The sequence below is a fragment of the Neofelis nebulosa genome, chromosome 3 (assembly GCF_028018385.1).
Source record: "Neofelis nebulosa isolate mNeoNeb1 chromosome 3, mNeoNeb1.pri, whole genome shotgun sequence".
Lineage (NCBI taxonomy): Eukaryota > Metazoa > Chordata > Mammalia > Carnivora > Felidae > Neofelis > Neofelis nebulosa.
In genome coordinates, this window is record NC_080784.1 from 33,446,582 (window position 1) to 33,469,201 (window position 22,620).

The following is a 22,620-nucleotide window of genomic DNA, read 5'->3' on the forward strand; positions in this document are numbered from 1 at the left end:
AAAAATAATAAAAAATAAAAGGAACTTTTAAAAAAAAAAAAAAAAAAAAATAAAATAAAATAAACATTCCTATAACAAAGGAATAACATGAAAGCAACATTATAAAGACTTCATACGTCTCAGGCACTTTGCTAAGCAGGTACCATGCATTAACTCATTTCATCCTCGTAACCTGATTGTAGGTGAGACTTTTATTTAGTTCTGATTAAAGCAACAGAAGCATAAAGAGATTGATTTGTCTCAAGTTGACAGCTAGGAAATGTCAGAGCCTACATTCAGCTTTGGGTCTGTCTTCAGAACTGGAGCACTATGTAACGTACGTAAGATTGTAGATTTTTTCAGGCAGAGATGATTTCTTACACTCTAGTTTTGGATTTCAGCAATATTAGAAGTTAATAATCTCTCAAAATCTCCTTTTATTTGAAGTTTGATTTTTAGTCGTGTTTCTAGTGTGGTAGCTTCTAATTTGTAAGTAACGCAATTCATTACATTTAATCTGGTGTGTTCACAGGTGGTTGCTGTGTATGGAACTTTATCTGATTTGCTTTCTGTGGCCAGCAGTAAACTCGGCATAAAAGCTACCAGTGTGTATAATGGGAAAGGTGGACTGATTGATGATATTGCTTTGATCAGGTAACCTTCACTTTTTATAAGCTCTCTCCAGTGTTCCCTCAGTGCCTTGGTGCTCTGCTGGTTCCCTTAAGAAGACAGAATCTTGGCAAATGATTGCCTAAAATTTGCTCTTTGGAATTTAAATAATTTGGGCTTACAGCGTAAGATACAAAGCCCTCTCTTCCAATATTCTGACAGTCTTTCTGCAAAGTTCATATATGGCTATAAGGAATTTTTTCTTCATGTTATTAGAGATGGATCTAATAAGGCCTACAATTCAGGGGGGTCAGAATTTATTTTTGTTTTACAAAATTGACGTACATACATTAACTCATGATTTGATCGCCTCCGAACGTGTGTGTTTTTGTAAGATAAACTTAAAATATTGATTCTTCTCTACTTGTTATAAAACTAGTCCTCACAAAGAAGCAGGCCAGTTTGCAAAATGGCCAATTTACACAAAACCAGTTCACCAAAAATCATTTGGAAGATGACCGATTTGCCAAGTTTTTTCCAAGTGTTAATTTCACCACATCTTTTCTGCCTCTTTTCCCCACTGGCTTATCATTTGGGTTTGGCTAATCTCTTTTTGGCATGTTTCAGAATTCAGATGCCTAGAACTTCTGGAACTTCAGTCTCTGAAGACATGCATTTTTTAATGTTAGAAATCTGATCTCTTGAATTTTATATGCTACTGCTTGTTATTCAATTCGTTTCCTAGAATATTTTGAATTTTATAAACCTTATCAAGAGCTACTTTGGGGGTACCTGGGTGGCTCAGTTGGTTAAGTGACAGACTCTTGATTTTGGCTCAGGTCGTGATCTCACGGTTTCATGGGCTCAAGCCCTGAGTTGGTCTCTGAGCTGACAGCTCAAAGCCTGCTTGGGATTCTCTCTCTCTCCTTCTGTCTCAAAATAAAGACCTACTTTGGAAAAAACCTGCTTGCTTGGGATTCTCTCTCTCCTTCTGTCTCAAAATAAAGACCTACTTTGGAAAAAACCTGCTAGATAAGAGAGAACTTTTAAGTAGAGTGAACTCACCAGTGATCTGCCACAATAGTGGTTTTGTGTTTGTTGGGTTTTGTTCTTGTTTTTTAAATATCCTAGGCAGATTTATCTCTTTAGAACAAATGTTAGTTCACCTCATTCCATCCTCACTGGATCATAGAATTTTGAAGCAAGAAGAGGCATAAGAAGGAAGATAGGAATGGAACACGAAGTACTGACTCAATGCCACTTACGTTCTATTGACTCTTCTCAAGTTACTTCATTTAATTGGCGAAGAAAACACATGGGGTTTTTTAAAGTGATGGTATGAAGATAATGATGTGCTAAATTACAATAGTATACAAAGTTTAGTTTTCATTTAAACTCAGGTCAGTATGACATTTCAATATAATACACTGCCTTTGAAGGTAATCACCTCTAATCTCTTCATTCTATGAATGAGGAAACTAAATATCTGAGAACTTCTACGTCTTACCCAGGTCATACAGTTTAGTAGTTGATTTTTGTTAGTGAGAAGAAAACAAATTTTCATACTAGTCTTAAGAGTTAACTGGCATGGTGATGGAGCAGAAAAAAAGCACAGACTGAATTAGCTTTAAAATCCAAATCAGTGAGAATGTCTTAGTTTTTCAGCATCTGTCTCCCAGCTTCTTTCGGTTTCAGTGGATAATTGCGTCTCATTGTTGAATGATTTACATCAACCGAAGTTTCTCCTTAACACAGACTCTGCTTCTAGGAAACATTCAATATATTCTTATGATGTCTTATAGGAAATAAAAAATTTATACACATTGAGACCGGGACTGAAGCCTTGTAAAATATCTATCTGATTAAGAATTTGTGGCTCACAGTGCAATCTCTGATCATTTATTTACACTAATGCTGAGATATGTTGAGGCAGGGGAGGAGATACATACTGATAATCTAGAATTTTGGACTGTGTGCAGTTGTCTTACATTCAGGGGGCTGGTGGGTGAGTTTTTATAGCAGAGTTATACTTGCAATTATATTCTTCCTAAATGTTACGTGAAAATGTCTTTTCATTTTGAAAGCACAGAGCAGCTGATGATTTCGAAGAAAACTCCAATAATTTTTTTAGGGTTACAGAATTAAAGTAAAAAAAAGAAGAGTTGGCCTATGGCTTTACTCATACCAGATAAGAAAGCTGAATTCACAAAAGTTGCAAAGTGGCTTTTGGTCTTTTTGTGGGTTTTTTTGGATTTCATTTTATGTTATTTTTGAGAGCGCGTGCACACTCGTGCACAAGTGTGGGGGAGGGGCCGAGGGAGAGAGAAAGAGAATGTTAAGTAGGCTCCACACTCAGCTTGATCCCACAACCACGGTATCTTGACCTTAGCTGAAATCAAGAGTCAGATGCTCAGCCAACTGAGCTACCCAGGCACCCCAGTTTTTTCCATTTTAAAAGTTCTTCCATGTGTGGGATCTTATGTGAATTTAAATCCAAAGATAGTTCAAAAGTTAAGCAAAGCACTGGAAACTTACTCAGCTTCTTCTTTGCAATATAGATTAATAGCAAAACCTGCCTTCTGCATAATTCTAAGGTATAGTTCCTCTAATCAATTGATAATTAAGGTGATTTCTGGATTTTGATGGTGGTTTTTAAATTTTGCTTTCCCCAGGGATGATGATGTTTTGTTTGTGTGTGAAGGAGAACCATTTATTGGTAAGTGACTTCCTTAAAAGCCAATTTTGTCTGCCCAAATGAAAAAGACGAAATGGCAAATATTTTCTATGTGCTTCCCAAGCCTAATGTTAAAAAGGATCTTGTGGCAGTATTCAGATCACCATACCTTTCTGATCTAAATTGGGTGTCTGTGTTGAGCTAAATTTTTAATTTGAATTATGTTGTCATATTTTAGTGTGGATACCTCATCCTTTCCATGCCTTTAAAATGCTCTGAAAGTGCACAGACTCATCAAATATGACTCATCAAATAAGGTAGTTTCAATTTTAGAAACTACAACTTTTGTTTTGAAATTGTCTCCTTGGCAATGTCGAAATTTCTGGGTTATGTTACAGATTTTTGAGTATGTATTGCTTATATAAGTTAGTGTTTGATAATCATTCGCCAGTGGTCAAATCAAATGGGTCAAAAATGCCTTGGTATCAACCATACACACATGGACACATATTTCGAAGAAAGTCGTGCATCTCAAAAGAAAGAGCCTAAGGCTCAGATAGCTTAACTGTTCTTTGAGTGTTTGATATATTCAGTTCCATACAGCCTGGTCCTGAATATTTAATAATTTGTTTAAGCCATCACGGTACTTGTATTTGGTGAATAGAGGTAGTTCTCAGGATCAGCACACCAGCAGCTGCCAACTTAGAAGTAAGTACATGCTTTTCTGTCTCTACCGTAAAACAGTGCGCACAGAGTTTTCCACACGTCTGATCTGTTAGCTTAACAGAGTGGTTAGCAGGCAGTGGTCACTTAATTGGTTCATTGCACACATACAAACGAAACAAAAAGTAATCAATTTGTGTTTTTGTTTTATCGTTATGAACTCTTGGGTTTAAAAATATTTGATATGTTCTCATGCTCTGTGTTTATTGCTGCCTGGAGTATTTTACATGTGGCTGATGGCAGTCTCTTCAACCCCTTTTAATACAGCTCCGTTGGTCTTTAGAACTTCCTTCCTGTCTGGAATAACAGGGTGTACAGCTTATCCTTCCGTTGCAGACCCAGATCAATATTTTTTCCAAGAAGCCTTGGTTTCTTTTAGTAGGAAATGTCATTTCAAAACACAGTCTGGGTGCCAGACAGACTCACTTTTACTGGGTTTGTCATTTTTACTAGGCTTTTTGATGGACAGAGTTAGAAATACATAGCTAGCTAGAGACAAAATGTATATGTAATATATATTATATGATCTAAAGTTTTATATGCTATATAAAAAGGAGAGAGTTCATGAGTTCATACTCATACTTTGGTTTGTAATCGGGATTTTAAGGTTTTTATTTAACTTTCTCTGTCTTACACCTGTGTCTCCTTTCTTTCGTTGGTTTTCAGGGACCTAGGGAATGATAGAATTATGTCACATAAGCACTCATTTACTTCATCCCACACAAAACACACATAAAAGTGTCAGTAACAGTTCCAATACTTTCAGTACCAATATGATTACTAAAGACAGTTAAACGTTTTTTGCATATGCTCATTCCTTTCTTCCCTTACTTAAAAAATTGCATAGCCATTGCATAGCCATTAGATACTATACCCTCTCTCTTAAAACTGTCACTTAGCTTTACTCCTAGTTGTATTGGATGCTTCCCTCCAGTCCTTATGTTGATGCCTCCAGTGCTCATCTGAAACTTGTTCTCTAGTAGATTGTTTACAGAGAACTTCTGAGACGAACAGTATTCTCTGACATCTCACAAGTTAATAACAATTTGTGGCTTCTATACTTGAAAACCAGTTTGGCTGGTTATGTCAAAAATGATGTGTCAAAACTGAACAAATTGCAAACTTTAACGGTGTGTATTTTATTGTATATCAGTTATACCTCAAGGTGCCTCAAAAATCCTTGGTTCACATTTTGTTTCTGTAGATACCTTAACTATGTTACTCTTACTCTGACATAAGATGTTGGTGTCCAAAACATCTGATCTTTCGTAATGATTATTTTTCCTAAGCCACTCCAAGGATTATTCTCTTTCTTTAAAAAGTAATTTTAGGGGCGCCTGGGTGGCGCAGTCGGTTAAGCGTCCGACTTCAGCCAGGTCACGATCTCGCGGTCCGTGAGTTCGAGCCCCGCGTCAGGCTCTGGGCTGATGGCTCGGAGCCTGGAGCCTGTTTCAGATTCTGTGTGTCCCTCTCTCTCTGCCCCTCCCCCATTCATGCTCTGTCTCTCTCTGTCCCAAAAATAAATAAAAAGCGTTGAAAAAAAAAAAAATTTAAAAAAAAAAAGTAATTTTAGTAAACTCTTTAGTAAACTCTTTCTGGGTGTTCTGGGTTGATTTGTGTGGTATGTGGTGATCCTGTCAATAGGTACTTTCAAATGTTCTTTTAATTTCAAGACAGTTTTCCTGAACTGTCAATTATGCGTTTATTTTGTCCCTGTGCTTTGATTTTCTTATTTCAGGACTCCTATTGTATGCATGTGGGATCTTCTGTGCTTGTCTTCTGTATTGGGAATCTTCTCTTAAATCCTTTTTATCTTTCTTCATTTCTTATTGATTTTTAAAGCTTTCCTCTTTTTCAGCTTTTATTTCCCTTAAGGTTTTGTCTGTTTATTCTCTTTTGGGTTTCTTCTCATTTGATCTTCATTTCTGAATTGTTTTTTGTTCGTTTCTTTAGAGAGAGAGCACACACAAGCGGGGAAGGGGCAGAAGGAGAGGGAGAGAGAATCTTAAGCAGGCTCCACGCCCAGCGTGGAGCGTGACGTGGGGCTCGATCTCATGACCGTGAGATCATGACCTGAACCAAAATCAAGACATGGACGCTTAGCCACCTGAGCCACCAGGCACCCTGAATTGGTTTTTCATTATAGCTCTAATTCTCCCCTGAGTTCTTTCACCTCAATTCTGAGTTATATTGTTCTTTCATGTTTTGTATTACTTCTTCAGCATGTTTGGAATATTAGATTATAGTTTTTATCTATTTTGTGGGCATTTCTTTCTGGCACATTTTCATTGTCTAGAGATGTAATTCTTTTAAGATTTTTGTATGGGATTTTCTGTTGCTCACTTAACATAAAAGTTGTTTCCTTAACTTGAGAAAGGTGGGCTGACTCAGGAAAGATTTTCTAATTTCATGGCTCTAGAGTTCCCTTTTCTATTGTTTTTGTGAAGTATTGAAATGTATGGCAGTCACCTTCTGATACATTCTGGTTCTGTTAGACCTTTCTGCCTTTTATCTGGACTCCTTTTTCTTGGGTCGCTGTTGTTTTTGTTCTGTTCAACTGGATTCTTTTTCCAACATCTTATCCTTGGCATTGGGCTTTGTCCTAGAAGGGATTTTTGGTTGGTGGGTTTCGAGAGTTCGTCTCCAGCCTGCTCAGTTCCCACTGCAAATGCCTGCATCCATTTCCACATCCAGATACGCCTTCCACTCTGAGTATGGTGTTCTCAGATCGACTTACTGAGCTTTGAAATGAGTATGGATTACTTGGGAATTCTTCGGTTCGTCACATACCCTGTTGTTTCTCGCAGCTTCTTCCTTCAAAGATGCCAGTACCACGTTGCTCTTCTACCTTTCAGTGTTGGTGGGAATACCTTATCACCTAGTGTTGTCTTAAATGCTGTCTGTGGGTCTCTGGTAGCTCTGGTATGCTTTTATGTGTGTTTTTAGTGTAAAAAAAATTATGCTGTGGCCATCTTCCCCAGTTCCCCAATCTTAACTTTTTTATTGTAATTTCTAGATCCTCAGACAGATTCTAAACTACCTGAAGGGTTGTCGGGATCTCACACAGATTGGCTAACGTTAAACGTCGGAGGGCGTTACTTTACAACTACACGGTAGGCGCGTGTGAATGTGTGCACATGTGTGTGTTGGACCGGGGCGGGGGGGCACTACGTAGTGTTTGTTCTTTCCTGCAATTTTGCTGATTTCCTTAGAAGACACTCCATTGCTGCTTAAAGTACTCTGTGATCTTAAACCCTTTTTTAGAAAGTTTTTTCAAGAGTAGAAAAATGATTCCCAAGTCATTCCAAAGAAAGCATGAAAGGCATGAACATGCTTTTTAGATAGCAAATATTTCAGGCTTTTAGACCATGCTCTTTAGATGTCAGGTAATACGCACGCAACACAAGTAAAGATGAACAACATTGAAATCTGTAGCGACTACAGCTGCTTAGATTAAAGGGATAAGAAACGTGTTAAGTTTAGGTCAAGAATATTGTGATATGATAGCTTGCTAGAAGGATAGATGAGTGTTTTAAGTGAAAGGAAACCAAAACAATATTTGAGTCAAAGGAAGTGCCAGATTGGAAGGGATTTTGATAAATGGCAACTTACTGCACGTTTTTGTTCCCCAGCATCACTCCTACCAGGTTATAGCATGCATCTTTTTGAAAGAGCAGCTGGGATCGAGTATACTCTTGACTTAAAATATGTTTGTTTATAAAGACAAATGGAGAAATCAATTTTTTTCCCTGAATTCTTAGGAGCACTCTAGTGAATAAAGAACCTGACAGTATGCTGGCCCACATGTTTAAGGACAAAGGTGAGTGCAACACATGGTTTTCACATTTTGTGTGATCTGTTTGTAGCTATACTGACCTAACTCTTGTCCTTCTGTGCTTTTTTAATGGTATCAATACTTTTTACGGGGGTAAAAACTTACTAGTATGTAATGTAATTTTTCTTCATAAATTTCTAACTTTGTTTCTTGTTTATGGGGGGTTTTCTTCGCTGAAATGGTGACACAGGTGTCTGGGGAAATAAGCAGGATCATAGAGGAGCTTTCTTAATTGACCGGAGTCCCGAGTACTTTGAACCCATTTTGAACTACTTGCGTCACGGACAGCTCATTGTAAATGATGGCATTAATTTATTGGGTGAGTTTTTAGTATGATTCCTCACATTTTTGTAAGTTTAGGATATTTAATTTGTTTTCACTTGTTTAGTACTATAGTATATTTTCATAAAGTAGAAGTATATCTTTTCCACTTTTAAAACTAAATTATTGGGGCGCCTGGGTGGCGCAGTCGGTTAAGCGTCCGACTTCAGCCAGGTCACGATCTCGTGGTCCATGAGTTCGAGCCCCGCGTCAGGCTCTGGGCTGATGGCTCGGAGCCTGGAGCCTGTTTCCGATTCTGTGTCTCCCTCTCTCTCTGCCCCTCCCCCGTTCATGCTCTGTCTCTCTCTGTCCCAAAAATAAATAAAAAACGTTGAAAAAAAAAATTTAAAAAAAAAAAAAAAAAAAAAACTAAATTATTTATACGTATATGAGTGTATATAGATATAGAAACAGGCACAGATAGCCTCTGTGTCTATGGGTATATGTTTAGACAACCCATAAATTCTGATTTTAGATTCTAAATAGATTTAGATTTTATCACAAGGGACTCTAAAAGATTTTGTTGCTTTTAATTGAACTGGGACTGTGACTTGACTTCAAGTTATGGACCTTCCCATTATACTGAGATGTAGAGTCGTCAAAAGGGGAAATTCCACTTCAGAATCATAAGAATGGATTAGAAACTCAGTACTACGACTTACAACTCAGTTCCCCAAGCTTAACTTGGGGAAAGTCTGAGTGTGCTTTGAAAACTGAGTATTAAGAATCTACTTGTCTCTGACTACATCACAGGATATTCACACCATGGAGATGATATAGACCAAAGCTCTTATAAAGCAGTAGATGCGTATTCAAAACTGATGGGCCTCGAAGTGGCTCAATTTGGTCTGACTTGGTGGAGAGCATGGTGATCTTGAGTGCGCATTCTCTCTCAGCTTCTACAGATTGTTGCCATGTGGGTGTGTGGACCTAGGGTGTCAGAGCCTTGATTTTTAAAGAAAAGCTGGAAATCTAAAACTTTATGTGGAATCTGATCTTGAAAATAGTACCATCAGAATCAGCCTGGGCGGAGCTAGCTTACAATCTCTGTAGAACAATAGATACAATAACTTTTATTATTGCTGTATTAAATTTTATACTGCCTTTAAGGCTTACCCATTGCAAAAAGTGACCTTATGTGACCCTTCATCTGGCTCCATACCTATTCATAACAAGTTCTTGTTGCTTTTTTATTTATTTTTTACCTTCTACCAACTGTTGCTTAAAACCATGTATAACCTATTTTTTTACCTTAGTCATTCTGCAGAAATTATCATTAGAACAATAAGCAATAGTACCCTCTCATACAGTCCTTTGCTTTTCAGCAGCTAGATCACTCTGCTGCTTATACTCTAGTGGCCACTTTTTTCTCCTGGGGACATTTAAATCTCACTGAGGATATCCTGTGGGCTCTTTGATGCTTCCCAGTTTAATTTTTCTCTATGCTATCACTGATAGCATTTCATATCCTCCCCGCCTAGGAAATAACGTCAGAAATATACATCCATGCTATCTCAGACTTCAGCGATACAGGCTATTGACAAGCTATGCTTGGCTCCTTTTTCAAGTCTCTTGCTGGAAAGGCTCTTATTTATGCAGTTGTTCAGCAAGCAGAGGTCTATACTGGATTCATTTTATAGAACATTACTTCTGATTAGTACAAAGTCCATCCAAACTCAGCTACAAGTTGCCCCCAAGTAGTTATATGCTTTATAATCATTGACACTGACTTATTTCTCTCCCCTCTGTTGACTTAAATGACCTTATCTTGCTCTTCCTAATTTGTGCTTTCATCAGTGAATATATTTGTTGCTTACTTTCATTATTTCTTTTGTTTTCTGCCTTTAATGACCTTCAGTTTTTCCAGTGAATCACGTCTTCCTTTTCTGTTTGCATTTGTCTTCAAAACCTTCTTTTTCTGATTTAAGTCATCGTTCCCTACCTCATTGCTAAATCTCACTTTAGGTATTCTCTAACTTGAGAACTTTTCTGGCATTTCAATATTTATTTCCCTGAAGTTGACATGAATTTTCTGAACTCCCGTTTGATATGATAAAAGGAGAATGGTCTTAAATGTCAGAAAACATACAATGTAATAATGATCATGGCGATCATTTATCGAGAACCTACAAGGTGCCAGGCATTATACCAGATAATATATATGCCTATCTCTTTTAATACATCTGTCAGCTTTGTGAGTAAAGTAATAATACCCCCATTTCACAAATGTGAATGGGAACTTTAAGAGAAAGGGTAAGTAGCTTCTCTAAGACCAAAAAGGTAGTAAGTGGCAGAGCTGGGATTCAAATCTGATTCTTCCTGGTGCTGATAGAAAATGTGCTAAAGGGGCGCCTGGGTGGCTCAGTCGGTTAAGCGGCCGACTTCGGCTCAGGTCATGATCTCGCGGTCCGTGAGTTCGAGCCCCGCGTCGGGCTCTGTGCTGACAGCTCAGAGCCTGGAGCCTGTTTCAGATTCTGTGTCTCCCTCTCTCTGACCCTCCCCTGTTCATGCTCTGTCTCTCCCTGTCTCAAAAATAAATAAAACGTTAAAAAAAAAAAATTTAAAAAAAAAGAAAAAGAAAATGTGCTAAATATTCCTTCCTTTTCTCAACTGTCCCCCATAGATGCCTCTTGCATTTATAAGGCTTTTCCGGAAGTTTTTAAGGTTTGCTTCTGAACCTAGAAGTAGAAAAAAATCTTTACCGCATCCCTTGGCGGAAGTGGGAGGGGTAGGTTTCTGACTGACTCAGAAGATCTTGGCACACCGAGAGCGAGGCCCACGAGAACCCTTTCTGTGGTGGGTTTCTACCAGGGACAGTTAGGATATGTTGCTGCCCCTTCATGAGGGATCCAGAGAGGAAGCCCCTCTGGGGTGGACCAGAAAGTGTTGTGCCAGAGCCACAGCCTGAGTAGTGTGCTGTTCATCAGATGACCTTTGTTTTGCGACTGGAATATCAGAGGTGGAATTGGGCCTTTCCTGAGGAGATTGTAATCTTCCCAGATAACTGCTGTGGTTTTCCATATCTACATAGTTAGCCTTATTAGCTTGCAACTGTTTCAAGGGAGAGATTATGTCTCTTATTTTCTTTGTAATTTCTGAGTCCTTAGTAATTTTTTTTAACAAGTAGACCCAGCTAACTGAATGACTGAGGTCATTTGAAGGAAAATGGATTCCAAATTTATTCCCAAATACTCTGATGGAGACGTTTAACAGATGTAAGAACATACAGATTACATAATAAGTCACCTAGAGAATGTGCAGATTTTTTTTTAACCAAGTTAAGGAAAGTGAATGATACAATCTCTTCTGTCATTTAGAAATCATTTTTTAAGGGGCTCCTGGGTGGCTCAGTTGGTTGAGCGTCCGACTTCAGCTCAGGTCATGATCTCACGGCCCTCGTGGGTTCGAACCCCGCGTCGGACTCTGTGCTGACAGCTCAGACCCTGGAGCCTGCTTCGGATTCTGTCTCCCTCTCTCTCTGCCCCTCCCCCGCTCATGCTGTCTCTCTCTGTCTCTGAAAAACAAATAAAACATTTAAAAAAAAAAAAAAATCTTTTTTTTTTTTTTTTTATTTTTTTTATTTTAACGTTTATTTATTTTTGAGACAGAGACAGAGCATGAACGGGGGAGGAGCAGAGAGAGAGGGAGACACAGAATCGGAAGCGGGCTCCAGGCTCTGGGCCATCAGCCCAGACCCCGACGCGGGGCTCGAACTCACGGACCGTGAGATCGTGACCTGAGCTGAAGTCGGACACTCAACCGACTGAGCCACCCAGGCGCCCCCCAAAAAAATCTTTTTTTTAAAAATTGATTCTCTTCTGTGAGTGGTTTCTGAATCATTCTTTTGACTTTTATGTTGAAACTAATTTAGTTTTATTCATTTCTACATTTTTCTGATTAAGTAAAAGATATTTGTGACAAACTTATTCAGATCTGCTCCATTGAAGAAGTCAGTGAAATGTTCGATTAGGTGAACTAATCACTTATTATTAGGTTCACAATCAAATCTGTAGCAATTATTTTAGGAACTTGAGATAGTAGGAGTTTTTGCTTGTAGCCTACTTAAAGTGATTTTCGGGGCGCCTGGGTGGCTCAGTCGGTTGAGCGTCCATCTTCGGCTCAGGTCATGATCTCACGGCTCATAAGTTTGAGCCCCGTATCGGGCTCCGTGCTGACAGCTCAGAGCCTGGAGCCTGCTTCAGATTCCGTGTTTCCCCCTCTCTCTCTCTGCCCCTCTCCCACTCGTTCTCCCTCTCAAAAATAAATACAAACACTTAAGAAAAAATTTTTTAAGTGATTTTCAGAAAATTTTGAAATCTAGAAGGCTTTCATTCTAATTCATTAGTTTTCTATGTCTTTCTTTGGCTGAATGTAAACTATTTAGAAAAACTTTGTTTCACAAATATTTTTAAAATATCCTTTATGCATGTTCTTTTTTTAAATTTTTTTAATTTTTTTTTTAACGTTTATTTATTTTTGAGACAGAGAGAGACAGAGCATGAACAGGGGAGGGGCAGAAAGAGCGGGAGACACAGAATCTGAAACAGGCTCCAGGCTCTGAGTTGTCAGCACAGAGCCCGATGCAGGGCTCGAACTCACGGACCGTGAGATCATGACCTGAGCCGAAGTCGGACGCTCAATCGACTGAGCCACCCAGGCACCCCTCTTTATGCATGTTCTAAACATTAGTTACTTTTCTGATTGATAACCTACTTGTTGAATTTCACTTGTATTGTGAGGATTTAACAAATAATTCCATAAATACTGAAATGAATAATTTTCTATTAAAAGTCAAATCGATTTTATTGTGATAGGTGTGTTGGAAGAAGCCAGATTTTTTGGTATTGACTCATTGATTGAACACCTGGAAGTGGCAATAAAGGTAAAGCTCTTTTTACATTAGCCAGTATTACATTTATTGTAGCTGTCTCCCAAAATACTCCACTGACTTCTTAATATCTTTTTCAAGAATTCTCAACCACCAGAGGATCATTCGCCAATATCAAGAAAGGAATTTGTTCGATTTCTTCTAGCCACTCCAACCAAATCAGAATTGCGTTGCCAGGTAATTAAAGCAGACTTTTACATGAGTTATTGGTGTCAGCAAAGCCGTAAGTAAAGTTTTACATTCTTCTAGGATTTTTTTTTTTTTTTTTTTTTTTTTTTGCCTTATGTTCCTATTTCATGCAAGATAGAATTTAATTATGGGTTATAACATTGATTTAATCCCAAAATGGTTAGCAAAAAAAGAGGTGTAATAGCATTTTTTATTATCTAATATGCCTCACGTAGCAGTTTTTGAGTAGGGCATAGAAATTGCAGCTATTAAAACACAGAGTCAATTTTTTTGTACAGTTATGTATGGCCAGGCAATGGCAGATACTTCTTATGTATTATAGCACTAAAGGTTTTAAAAACCACAATACTTACATTTTAAGAATACTACTACCTTGGGGTTGCCTGGGTAGCTCAGGCAGTTGAGTGTCCAGCTTCGGCTCAGGTCATGATTGTGCAGATCATGAGTTCAAGTCCCGCGTTGGGGTCTGTGCTGACAGCTCGGAGTCTGGACTCTGCTTCAGATTCTGTGTCTCTCTCTCTCTCTCTCTCTCTCTCTCTCTCTCTCTGTCCCTCCCCCGCTCACGCTCTGTCTCTCTCAAAAATAAATACTAAAAAAAAAATTAAAACTACCTTGAATTATTGAATACTTATAAGACCTATATAAATAATACCTACAACATGTACATGGCCGACAAATCACTCCTTAGAAATTTCTGCACATAAATGAGGTATACCTAGGCTGCATTCTAATATTACATTTAGAGTCTCTTTTACTAAGAACCCATTAAGGACACTCATGTTATATCTAAGTTCCATCTGATCATGTATTCTTGTAAACTCCAAATGACTGAACTGCCAATTGCTTCTAAAAAACTTGATGGTTAGCTATAGTAATTAAATGTGATATAGCAGATGGTTTAAATTTTGTGACAATTTGTGTTTTTTAATTTTAGGGTTTAAACTTCAGTGGTGCTGATCTTTCCCGTTTGGACCTTCGATACATTAACTTCAAAATGGCCAATTTAAGCCGCTGCAATCTTGCACATGCTAATCTCTGCTGTGCAAATCTTGAACGAGCTGATCTCTCCGGATCAGTGCTTGACGTAAGAATCCTCTTTAGTTACAAGAGAAAATTAAATGTTTAGTCTGTTGAACAGTCTTAAAGAGCAGAAATGATCTCTCTCTCTTACTAGAGATTTTACTTGAAAACGGATGATAAAACCCAAGACCCTGAAAGTGAAATGTGTTGGTTTTGCAACTTTGATATCCTTCAATAAGTGAGGATCTGAAAGAGTTAGCAACTAATAAGAAATTAAATCTGGAAATTAGATCTTGATCTCCTCAATATAGTATACTTTATCAGGACTTCTATTTTCAGTGAAATTAGTAGGGCAAAGCTGGAAAGGACTTTTGAAATCTTCTATTCAACTGCATTTGTGGAATGGGGAAAAAAAATTGCTCCAGAGGTATTTGGCAGAGATATTTTGAAATAAACATGAGGGGTGCCAGTCTGTGTAAGTTAGCATCTCCGTGGCTCTCCTCTCTTTATCTACATACGTGTGTGGTGTGTGTGTGTGTGTGTGTGTGTGTTTACATATATGTATGTATATACACTTGACCTTTGCACCACGGGATTTAGGGGCACTGACCTCTGTGCAGTCGAAAATCCGCATATAATTTTACTCCCCCAAAATGTCACTGCTAACTGCTGTTGACCAGAAGCCTTACTGATAACATAAACAGTCGATTAGCACATATTTTGTATGTTATATGTATTATATACTGTATTCTTACAATAAAGTAAGAGAAAAGAAAATGGGTAAGAAAATCATCAGGAAGAGAAGATACATTAACAGTCCTGTACTGTACTGATTTTTAAAAATCTACATATGGGGCGCCTGTATGGCTCAGTGAGTTAACCATCTGACTCTATTTCTGCTCAGGTCATGAGCTCACAGTTGGTGAGATCAAATGCTGCGTCAGGCTCTGTGCTGAGAGCACGGAACCGCTTGGGATTCTCTCTCCCTCTCTCTGCCCCTCCCCTACTCACCCGCACACATGCACACGCTTTCTCTCAATAAATAAATAAACTTTAAAAACATAAAAATAAAGTATCCGCATATAAGTGGACCCATGCAGTTCAAACCCATGTTGTTCAAGGGTCAAATGTGTATGTAGGTGTATAGGTGTATGTGTGTCTGTACATATGTATATGCATGTGTTTCTCTAAAAATTACCTATTTTAATTTGGGGTTAGAGGATACATGCAGAACCAGCAGTGAAATGTACTCACTTCTAACAACTTCAGGTTCCTTAATACCAAGGCCCATGTCTACATGTCTTTTGAATTAACAACACCTAATATAGTACATTGCTTTAAGTAGTCATTGAATAGATGTTTATTGAATTTTATAATTTTAGTTGTATTCCTTACTTGCAACCTATTTTTCCATGAAGTTTATAATAGCAGATCTATAACAAAATCTGTCAATATACATTTCCATTGTTCCATCTTATGAGGAAGGACCACATTGCTAGCAAAATGAGTGAAAGACTAACAGCACAAAGAAAAAAGTTTGAAGGACCTAGTCCTTATTATTATTTTTTAATGTTTGCTTATTTTGAGAGAGAGAGAGAGAGAGAGCGTGTGTATGCACGCATGGGGGAGAGGCAGAGAGAGAATCTTAAGCAGGCTCCATGCCCAGCAGACACGGGGCTTGATCTCATGATCGTGAAATCACGCCCTGAGCCGAAATCAAGAGTAGAAAGCTTAACTGACTGAGTCACCCAGGCGCTCTGAAGGACCTAGTCTTTAAATAGTGAAATGATGAGAGATCACTTGTTTGGCTTTTGTTAAGGATAAAACAAACAAAAATAAAAAGACAGTCTGGGTCATTCAGTAGAGCTGGTTTTGAGTTCTGTTTGATTATAGTAATGCTAACTCTGAACCTGCACCATAATTTTCTTCACTGTAAATACTTGTTCTATCCATCCGGTACAGTTGATAAACTGAAGTGCTATAGAATTGTAAATTTAATTACTAACGTTAGAAGTGGCTCATGTTGAAGAGTCATTCATTGCCCAGGGTATATAGGCTGTGAAGTCAAAACTAATTGCTAATTGTCCTTGGCATTTGAAGATGAATGCTAATGAATAGCCATCATATCTACCAAACATGATGTGTGCTAAGCAGTCTGCTGATACACCTAATGGCTCCACTTTCTTTTTTTAAGTTTTTTTTTTTTTTTTAACATTTATTCATTTTTGAAAGACAGAGACAGAGCACAAGCAGGGGTGGGGCGGAGAGAGAGGGGGACACAGAATCTGAAGCAGGCTCCAGGCTCTGAGCTGTCAGCACAGAGACCAACGTGGGGCTCGAACTCACGAACCGTGAGATCATGACCTGAGCCGAAGATGGACACTCAGCCGACTGGGCCACCCAGGTGCCCCTCCACTATTTTTTAAAAATGTTTGTTTATTTTTGAGAGAGCGAGAGAGACAGTGTGAGCGGGGGAGGGGCGGAGAAAGAGGGAGACACAGAATCCAAAGCAGATTCCAGGCTCCGAGCTGTCAGCACAGCGCCCAATGCGGGGCTTGAACCCACAAACCGCGAGATCATGACCTGAGCCAAAGTCGGACGCTTAACTGACTGAGCCACCCAGGTACCCCTCCACTACTCTTTCTTAATTTCTCACCCCATTTATCCTTCACGGGCTGAGACCTTTCCATAGGAACCATGTGATTCTGCTGTCAACCAGGGTGATCTCAGCTGCTATCTCTGTTGAGCAGAACATGTCTGTGCCACGTTATTCTGTCAGCCTGCTTTAAGAATGTTTCTTCTGCACACTCTTTTTGCCATCAGTGACTTCAGCATGCTGCATAGAAGCTGATGTAATAACTCAGCTATTACATATCTGTTGCATATTCAAGACTTAGAATGGTGAGAGCTGACAGGGACCTTGATGGTCATCACGTATGACCCTGTTGTTGGACTGAGAAACTGAAACCTAGAGACTTGCCTGGGCCCAAAGAGGCTAATGTGTTAGCACAGCTGGAGCTAGACAGACTCTACAACATGCGTTTTCTTTTCCTTATTTCTTTTTTTAATGATTTTCATGTGCAAAATGTCAAGCATATACAAAAACAGAATACTATAATGAATCCTCCTTGTTACATCTATTAACTCAGATGTAACTTCAGAAGGTATCATCGACATATAAACAATCTTGTCTATACCTCTTTATAGATTATTTTGAAGTAACTCACTATTTCACCTGTAAATATTTTGTTTATCCCTTAAAGACCATTTAAAAAATATAATCTTAATACCATTATCATACATCAGAAATCATGGTAATAACTGCTTTCATCAAAGCCCTATGCCCCTTGATACAGTTAAGGTAGCAAAACTCTGAACAGCTGGTTTACTAAGCAGCTGAGTTCTGAACCCTCCATGTTGGTGACTATTGGTGACCTGCTTGTACCATTTGATGAGTTGGAGGGTGAATGACATGCTTTCTGTGGTTGAAGATGGAAAACTTCACTGAATTTCTTATAAATTTGGTTTTTTTGTGTGAGATTCCATAAGGGTCAGGTTTGAGGACAGAGCCGTACTTATAATTACCTTAGGACTTTTAATCTATATGTGTCATTAGGTCTGAAATGAGTCTCTTGTAGGCGGCACATAGGTGGTTCTTGCTTTTTTATCAGTCAGTCAGTATCTTTTGATGGGAGCATTTAGTACATTTACATTCAAAGTCATTATTGAGCTTTCTAGACAAGGCAGTTGAGGAGGAGGGAGCGATTAGAAGTGGGGGGGGAGGGGGCTGGCTTGGCGTGCACTCCAGACCTCAGGAACATTATTGTGCGTGGAATGGCTGATTTTGGAAGACTATTGCCCAGAAGAAAAGATGTTTGGTTTTCACAAGCCAAAGATGTACCGAAGTATAGAGGGCTGCTGTATTTGCAGAGCTAAGTCCTCCAGTTCTCGATTCACTGACAGTAAACGCTATGAAAAGGACTTCCAGAGCTGTTTTGGGTTGCATGAGACTCGTTCAGGAGACATCTGTAATGCCTGTGTCCTGCTTGTGAAAAGATGGAAGAAATTGCCAGCAGGATCAAAAAAAACCTGGAATCATGTGGTAGATGCAAGGGCAGGACCCAGTCTGAAGACAACATTGAAACCAAAGAAAGTGAAAACTTTATCTGGAAACAGGATAAAAAGCAACCAGATCAGTAAACTACAGAAGGAATTCAAACGTCACAATTCTGATGCTCACAGTACCACCTCAAGTGCCTCCCCAGCTCAGTCTCCTTGTTATAGTAACCAGTCAGATGATGGCTCAGATACAGAGATGGCTTCTGGCTCTAACAGAACGCCAGTTTTTTCCTTTTTAGACCTCACGTACTGGAAAAGACAGAAAATATGTTGTGGGATTATCTATAAAGGCCGTTTTGGAGAAGTCCTCATTGACACACATCTATTCAAGCCTTGCTGCAGCAATAAGAAAGCAGCTGCTGAGAAGCCGGAGGAGCAGGGGCCAGAGCCTCTGCCCATCTCCACTCAGGAGTGGTGACTGAGGTTTAGGTAGAAGGGGAACAAAAAAACGATTTAAATTTTGGAAAGAAAACAAAGCAACAAAACCCTCCTATTTTTAACTTGGATACCTGCTATTCTGCCAAAAGACACTTTCTAGAATAGTTTTGAATGGGTTGTTATTTCTCCTCCAGTTCCACAAACTCTGAAGCCAGTGTCTAGCTTACTAAAAGAAAAAAAGTGTACATAATATTTAAGATGCTGAGTATTTCGTAGGAAAGCTGAATGCTGCTGTAAAGTGCTCTTTAAGTCTTTTTTTTTTTTTTTTTTTTTTATCCCCTTCTAATGAATGAATCTAGGGGAATTTCAGGGGACAGAGATGGGATTTGTTGTATGATAAACGTATGTAGTTTTAGTCTTTCTATATTGAGAAGCAGTGGTTGGGGCATTTTTAAGATGGCTGGCTGTCCTTGTTTTCCTCCATGATAATAAATTTGTCATAACTCAGTCACGTGGACTTGCCCCAAGAGGTAGTTGTTCATAATTTAAGGTCTTGCCAAGGTTCTGATGATTCAAACCTGTACTACTGAATATTAAGCAGGACAGACTAAGCTCTCTGGTGCAAATGCCTTCTGAAGGAGTAGTTTCTAAACATACAGAGAGGTAACTTGAGTGTGTATGTTGCATCCTCTGTCACCTCCCTCCATATTCATTGTTGATAAAGATTTTAGTCTATATTGAAACTTCTAAAGCAGAATCAAAGCTCCTCTGGGGAAATGTCAAGTTTTAGGATGAGCAATCCTAAATGAAGAGAACCAAAGCATTACCGCATGGTAGAGATCACATTCTATTAAAAATGTTAAATTATCTTTAAAAATGTACAAGTCTTCAGGATGGCACACACACAAAAAAAACAAAGGTTAATGCTTCTTGGGGCACATCTCTTAGAGGGCTTGCCTAGTGTGTAAATAATCGACTTTTGTTTGTGTTACATGACTGGTGACTTCATTGAAAATCTGCGCACTTCAGTTTTAGCTCTGGATTACTTCAGTTGACCTTTGTGAAGGTTTTGTCTGTGTAGAGTGGTTGTTTGACTGGTTTTAACCTATTAGGGTTTGGGGTTTTTTTGTTTGTTTGTTTGTTTTCCACTCTATATTAAAGTAAAATTCTAAAAGAAAAGAGGTGTGTGTTAATGCTGAGTGGGCTGGTTTAGGTTTGACTTCTTTTAGTCAGGCTTTGTGAACATTGAGATGTTAGATGATGCATCCTGAACACGGAGCTGTTCGATTCCAAAATCTTCATTTGAAGCCTTTTTACTTGAACCCAAACCAAAGTACTGTCATTGCCTCTTTTTTAAATGTTCAGGAATAACCTATCACCGGTTCAGACTTCTCATAATTAGGGAGGATCATTTGCCTACCTTATAATAACATGACTCAGTGCTTATTTTTAAAGCTGGATTTTAAAAATTAGATAGTATAAATAACAGTAAGGAGTGAGCCACTTTTTACGGGCACCATATAGTTTTATAATTCTTAATCTAAACTTAAAATTTTATATTTCTTCCTTATGGCAAAAACTACAAGCCACCGTGTGCACAGATTACACCGTGAGTTGGGTTGGCTCTCCCACAGCCTCTGAGGTGAATTACAAGAGTCCCAGCCATTATCATCTTCCTCCCGTTGTTTTGAAATGGTTTTTTTCTTTTTTTTTTTTTTTGTACATTTTGGCTACAGTATTGGTGGTAGAATATACTATAATATGGATCGTCTCTACTTCTGTATTTATTTATTTATTACTAGACCTCAACCACAGCCTTCTTTTTCCCCTTCCACCTCTTTGCCTGTAGGATGTACTGTATGTAGTCATGCACTTTGTATTAATATATTAGAAATCTACAAATCTTTTTTGTACTTTTTATACTGTTGGATACTTATAATCAAAACTTTTACTAGGGTATTGAATAAATTTAGTCTTACTAGAAAAAAAAAACAAAGTCATTATTGATACGGATGTACTTCTTGCCGTTTTGTTAACTGGTTTTACAGTTATTTGGGTAGTTCTGTGGTCCTTTCTTCTCTTCCTATCTTTCCTTGTGGTTTGATGGCTTCCTTTAGTGATTTTGCTTGGATTCCTTTCTCTTTGTTTTTTGCATATCTGTTATGGGTTTTTGATTTGTGGTTACCGTTAGGTTCATATATAACATCTCTGTATCTGTATAAAGTTGATGGTTGCTTAAGTTTTTTGTTTTGTTTTGTTTTTTTTTGAGAACATGAGCAGAGGAGGAGCAGAGAGAGAGGGAGACAGATATGAAACAGGCTCCAGGTTCTGAGCTGTCAGCACAGAGCCCAACTCGGGCTCCAACCCACGAATGCGAGGTCATGACATGAGCTGAAGTCGGACGCTCAACCGAGGCACCCAAGTGCCCTTAGTTGCTTAAGGTTAAACCCATTCTAGGTGGACTAAATTTTTACTCCCCTCCCAACACATTTTATGTATATAGTGTCATCCTTTACATCCTTTTATTTTGTGAATCCCTTGACTTATTTTTATAGGTATAATTGACTTTATTGTTTTTGTGCTGTAACCTCCCTCCTGGTTTTATAAGTGATTCATTTACTACTTTTATTATATTTCCATTTACCTGTGAAATGTTCTCCATTCCTAATTTTCTTACTCCTGATTATGTCCTTTTCTTTCCACTCAAAAAATCGCCTTTAACATTTCTTGTAAGACTGGTTTAGTGGCGATGAATTGCTTCATCTTTTGTTTTGGGAAATGCTTTACCTCTCTTTCTATTATGAATGGTAGCCTTGCTGGGTAGAGTATAACTGATCTCAGGTTTTTTTCCTTTCGTGTCCTACACTCTCTTCATTCCTGCAGTTTCTGCTGAAAAATCAGCATATTGCCGTATGGGATTTCCCTTGTATGTAACTGTTTTCTTTTCTCTTGCTGCTTTTAATTTCTCTCTTTATCACTGCTTTTTGCCATTTTAATTACTATGTCTCTTGGTGTGGACCTCCTTAAGTTGATTCCATTGAGGTCTCTTTTCCTCCTGGATCTGGATTTGTTTCCTTCCCCAGATTCGGTAAGTTTTCAGCTATTATTTCTGCCCCTTTTCTTTCTCTTCTGTTTCTGAGATCCCTGTAATGCATATGTTACTACACTTGATGTCACTGAGTTTTTTCTTTTTGCTGTTCATCTTGGGTGCTTTCCATTATTCTGTCCTCCAGCTCACTGATCCATTCTTCTGCTTCCTCTAGTCTACTATCTATTCCCTCTAGTGTAGTTTTAATTTCACTTAAGTTCTTCATCTCTGATTGGTTCTTTTTTATATTTCCCATCTGTTAAGGGTCTCACTGAGATCCTCCACCCTTCTCAAATCCAGTATCTTTATGACCATTACTTTGAATTATCTATCAGGCATATAGCTTATCGCCATTTCATTTAGTTCTTTTGCTTTGATTTTGTCTTCCTCTTTCATTTGGGATATATTCCTGTTTCCTCATTTTGTGTAACTGTGTCTGTTTCTGCGTATTAGGAAAGTCAGCTATGTCTCCTGCTCTTAAAAGTAATGGCCTTATGAAGAAGAGGTCCTGTAGTGCCCTGTAGTTCCATGTCCCTTGCTTTCCCCAGAACCAGGCAGTTCAGGCATAGGTGTCTCCCGTGTGCGTTGCGTGGGCCCTTCTATCGTGGCTGAGCTGCTTTAGCTTTCAGTCAGCTGCAATGGCCCCATTTGCCTGTTGTGGGCAGGGTTTTGGTCCCTGTGCTGTCAAGGGCTGGTCTGGGGCCACCTTGGGCTTGTAGTTGGGTCAGCCGAGCCACCTGCCCGCAGGCTGTTTGCCGGGGCTACAGTCACACCTACCTACTCGCAGGGTGCTTTCC

General features: G+C 38.7%; 2 protein-coding genes across 2 annotated transcripts in view; both read left to right on the top strand.

The window, feature by feature from the left end:
- KCTD9 (potassium channel tetramerization domain containing 9) overlaps positions 1-22,620 on the top strand; it is a 41,429-nt gene that overhangs the window by 12,462 nt on the left and 6,347 nt on the right. Inside the window, exons 2-9 of the mRNA XM_058720281.1 lie at positions 512-633; positions 3,261-3,304; positions 7,002-7,098; positions 7,747-7,805; positions 8,011-8,139; positions 12,956-13,023; positions 13,111-13,206; positions 14,153-14,302. Of these exons, the coding sequence (XP_058576264.1) occupies positions 512-633; positions 3,261-3,304; positions 7,002-7,098; positions 7,747-7,805; positions 8,011-8,139; positions 12,956-13,023; positions 13,111-13,206; positions 14,153-14,302 (765 nt within the window). The remainder of the gene's footprint in view (positions 1-511; positions 634-3,260; positions 3,305-7,001; positions 7,099-7,746; positions 7,806-8,010; positions 8,140-12,955; positions 13,024-13,110; positions 13,207-14,152; positions 14,303-22,620) is intronic.
- LOC131506580 (SIN3-HDAC complex-associated factor-like) lies at positions 18,010-19,216 on the top strand. The gene has a single exon (XM_058720282.1). The coding sequence runs from the start codon at positions 18,110-18,112 to the stop codon at positions 18,773-18,775; it is 666 nt and encodes a 221-aa protein (XP_058576265.1). The 5' UTR covers positions 18,010-18,109; the 3' UTR covers positions 18,776-19,216.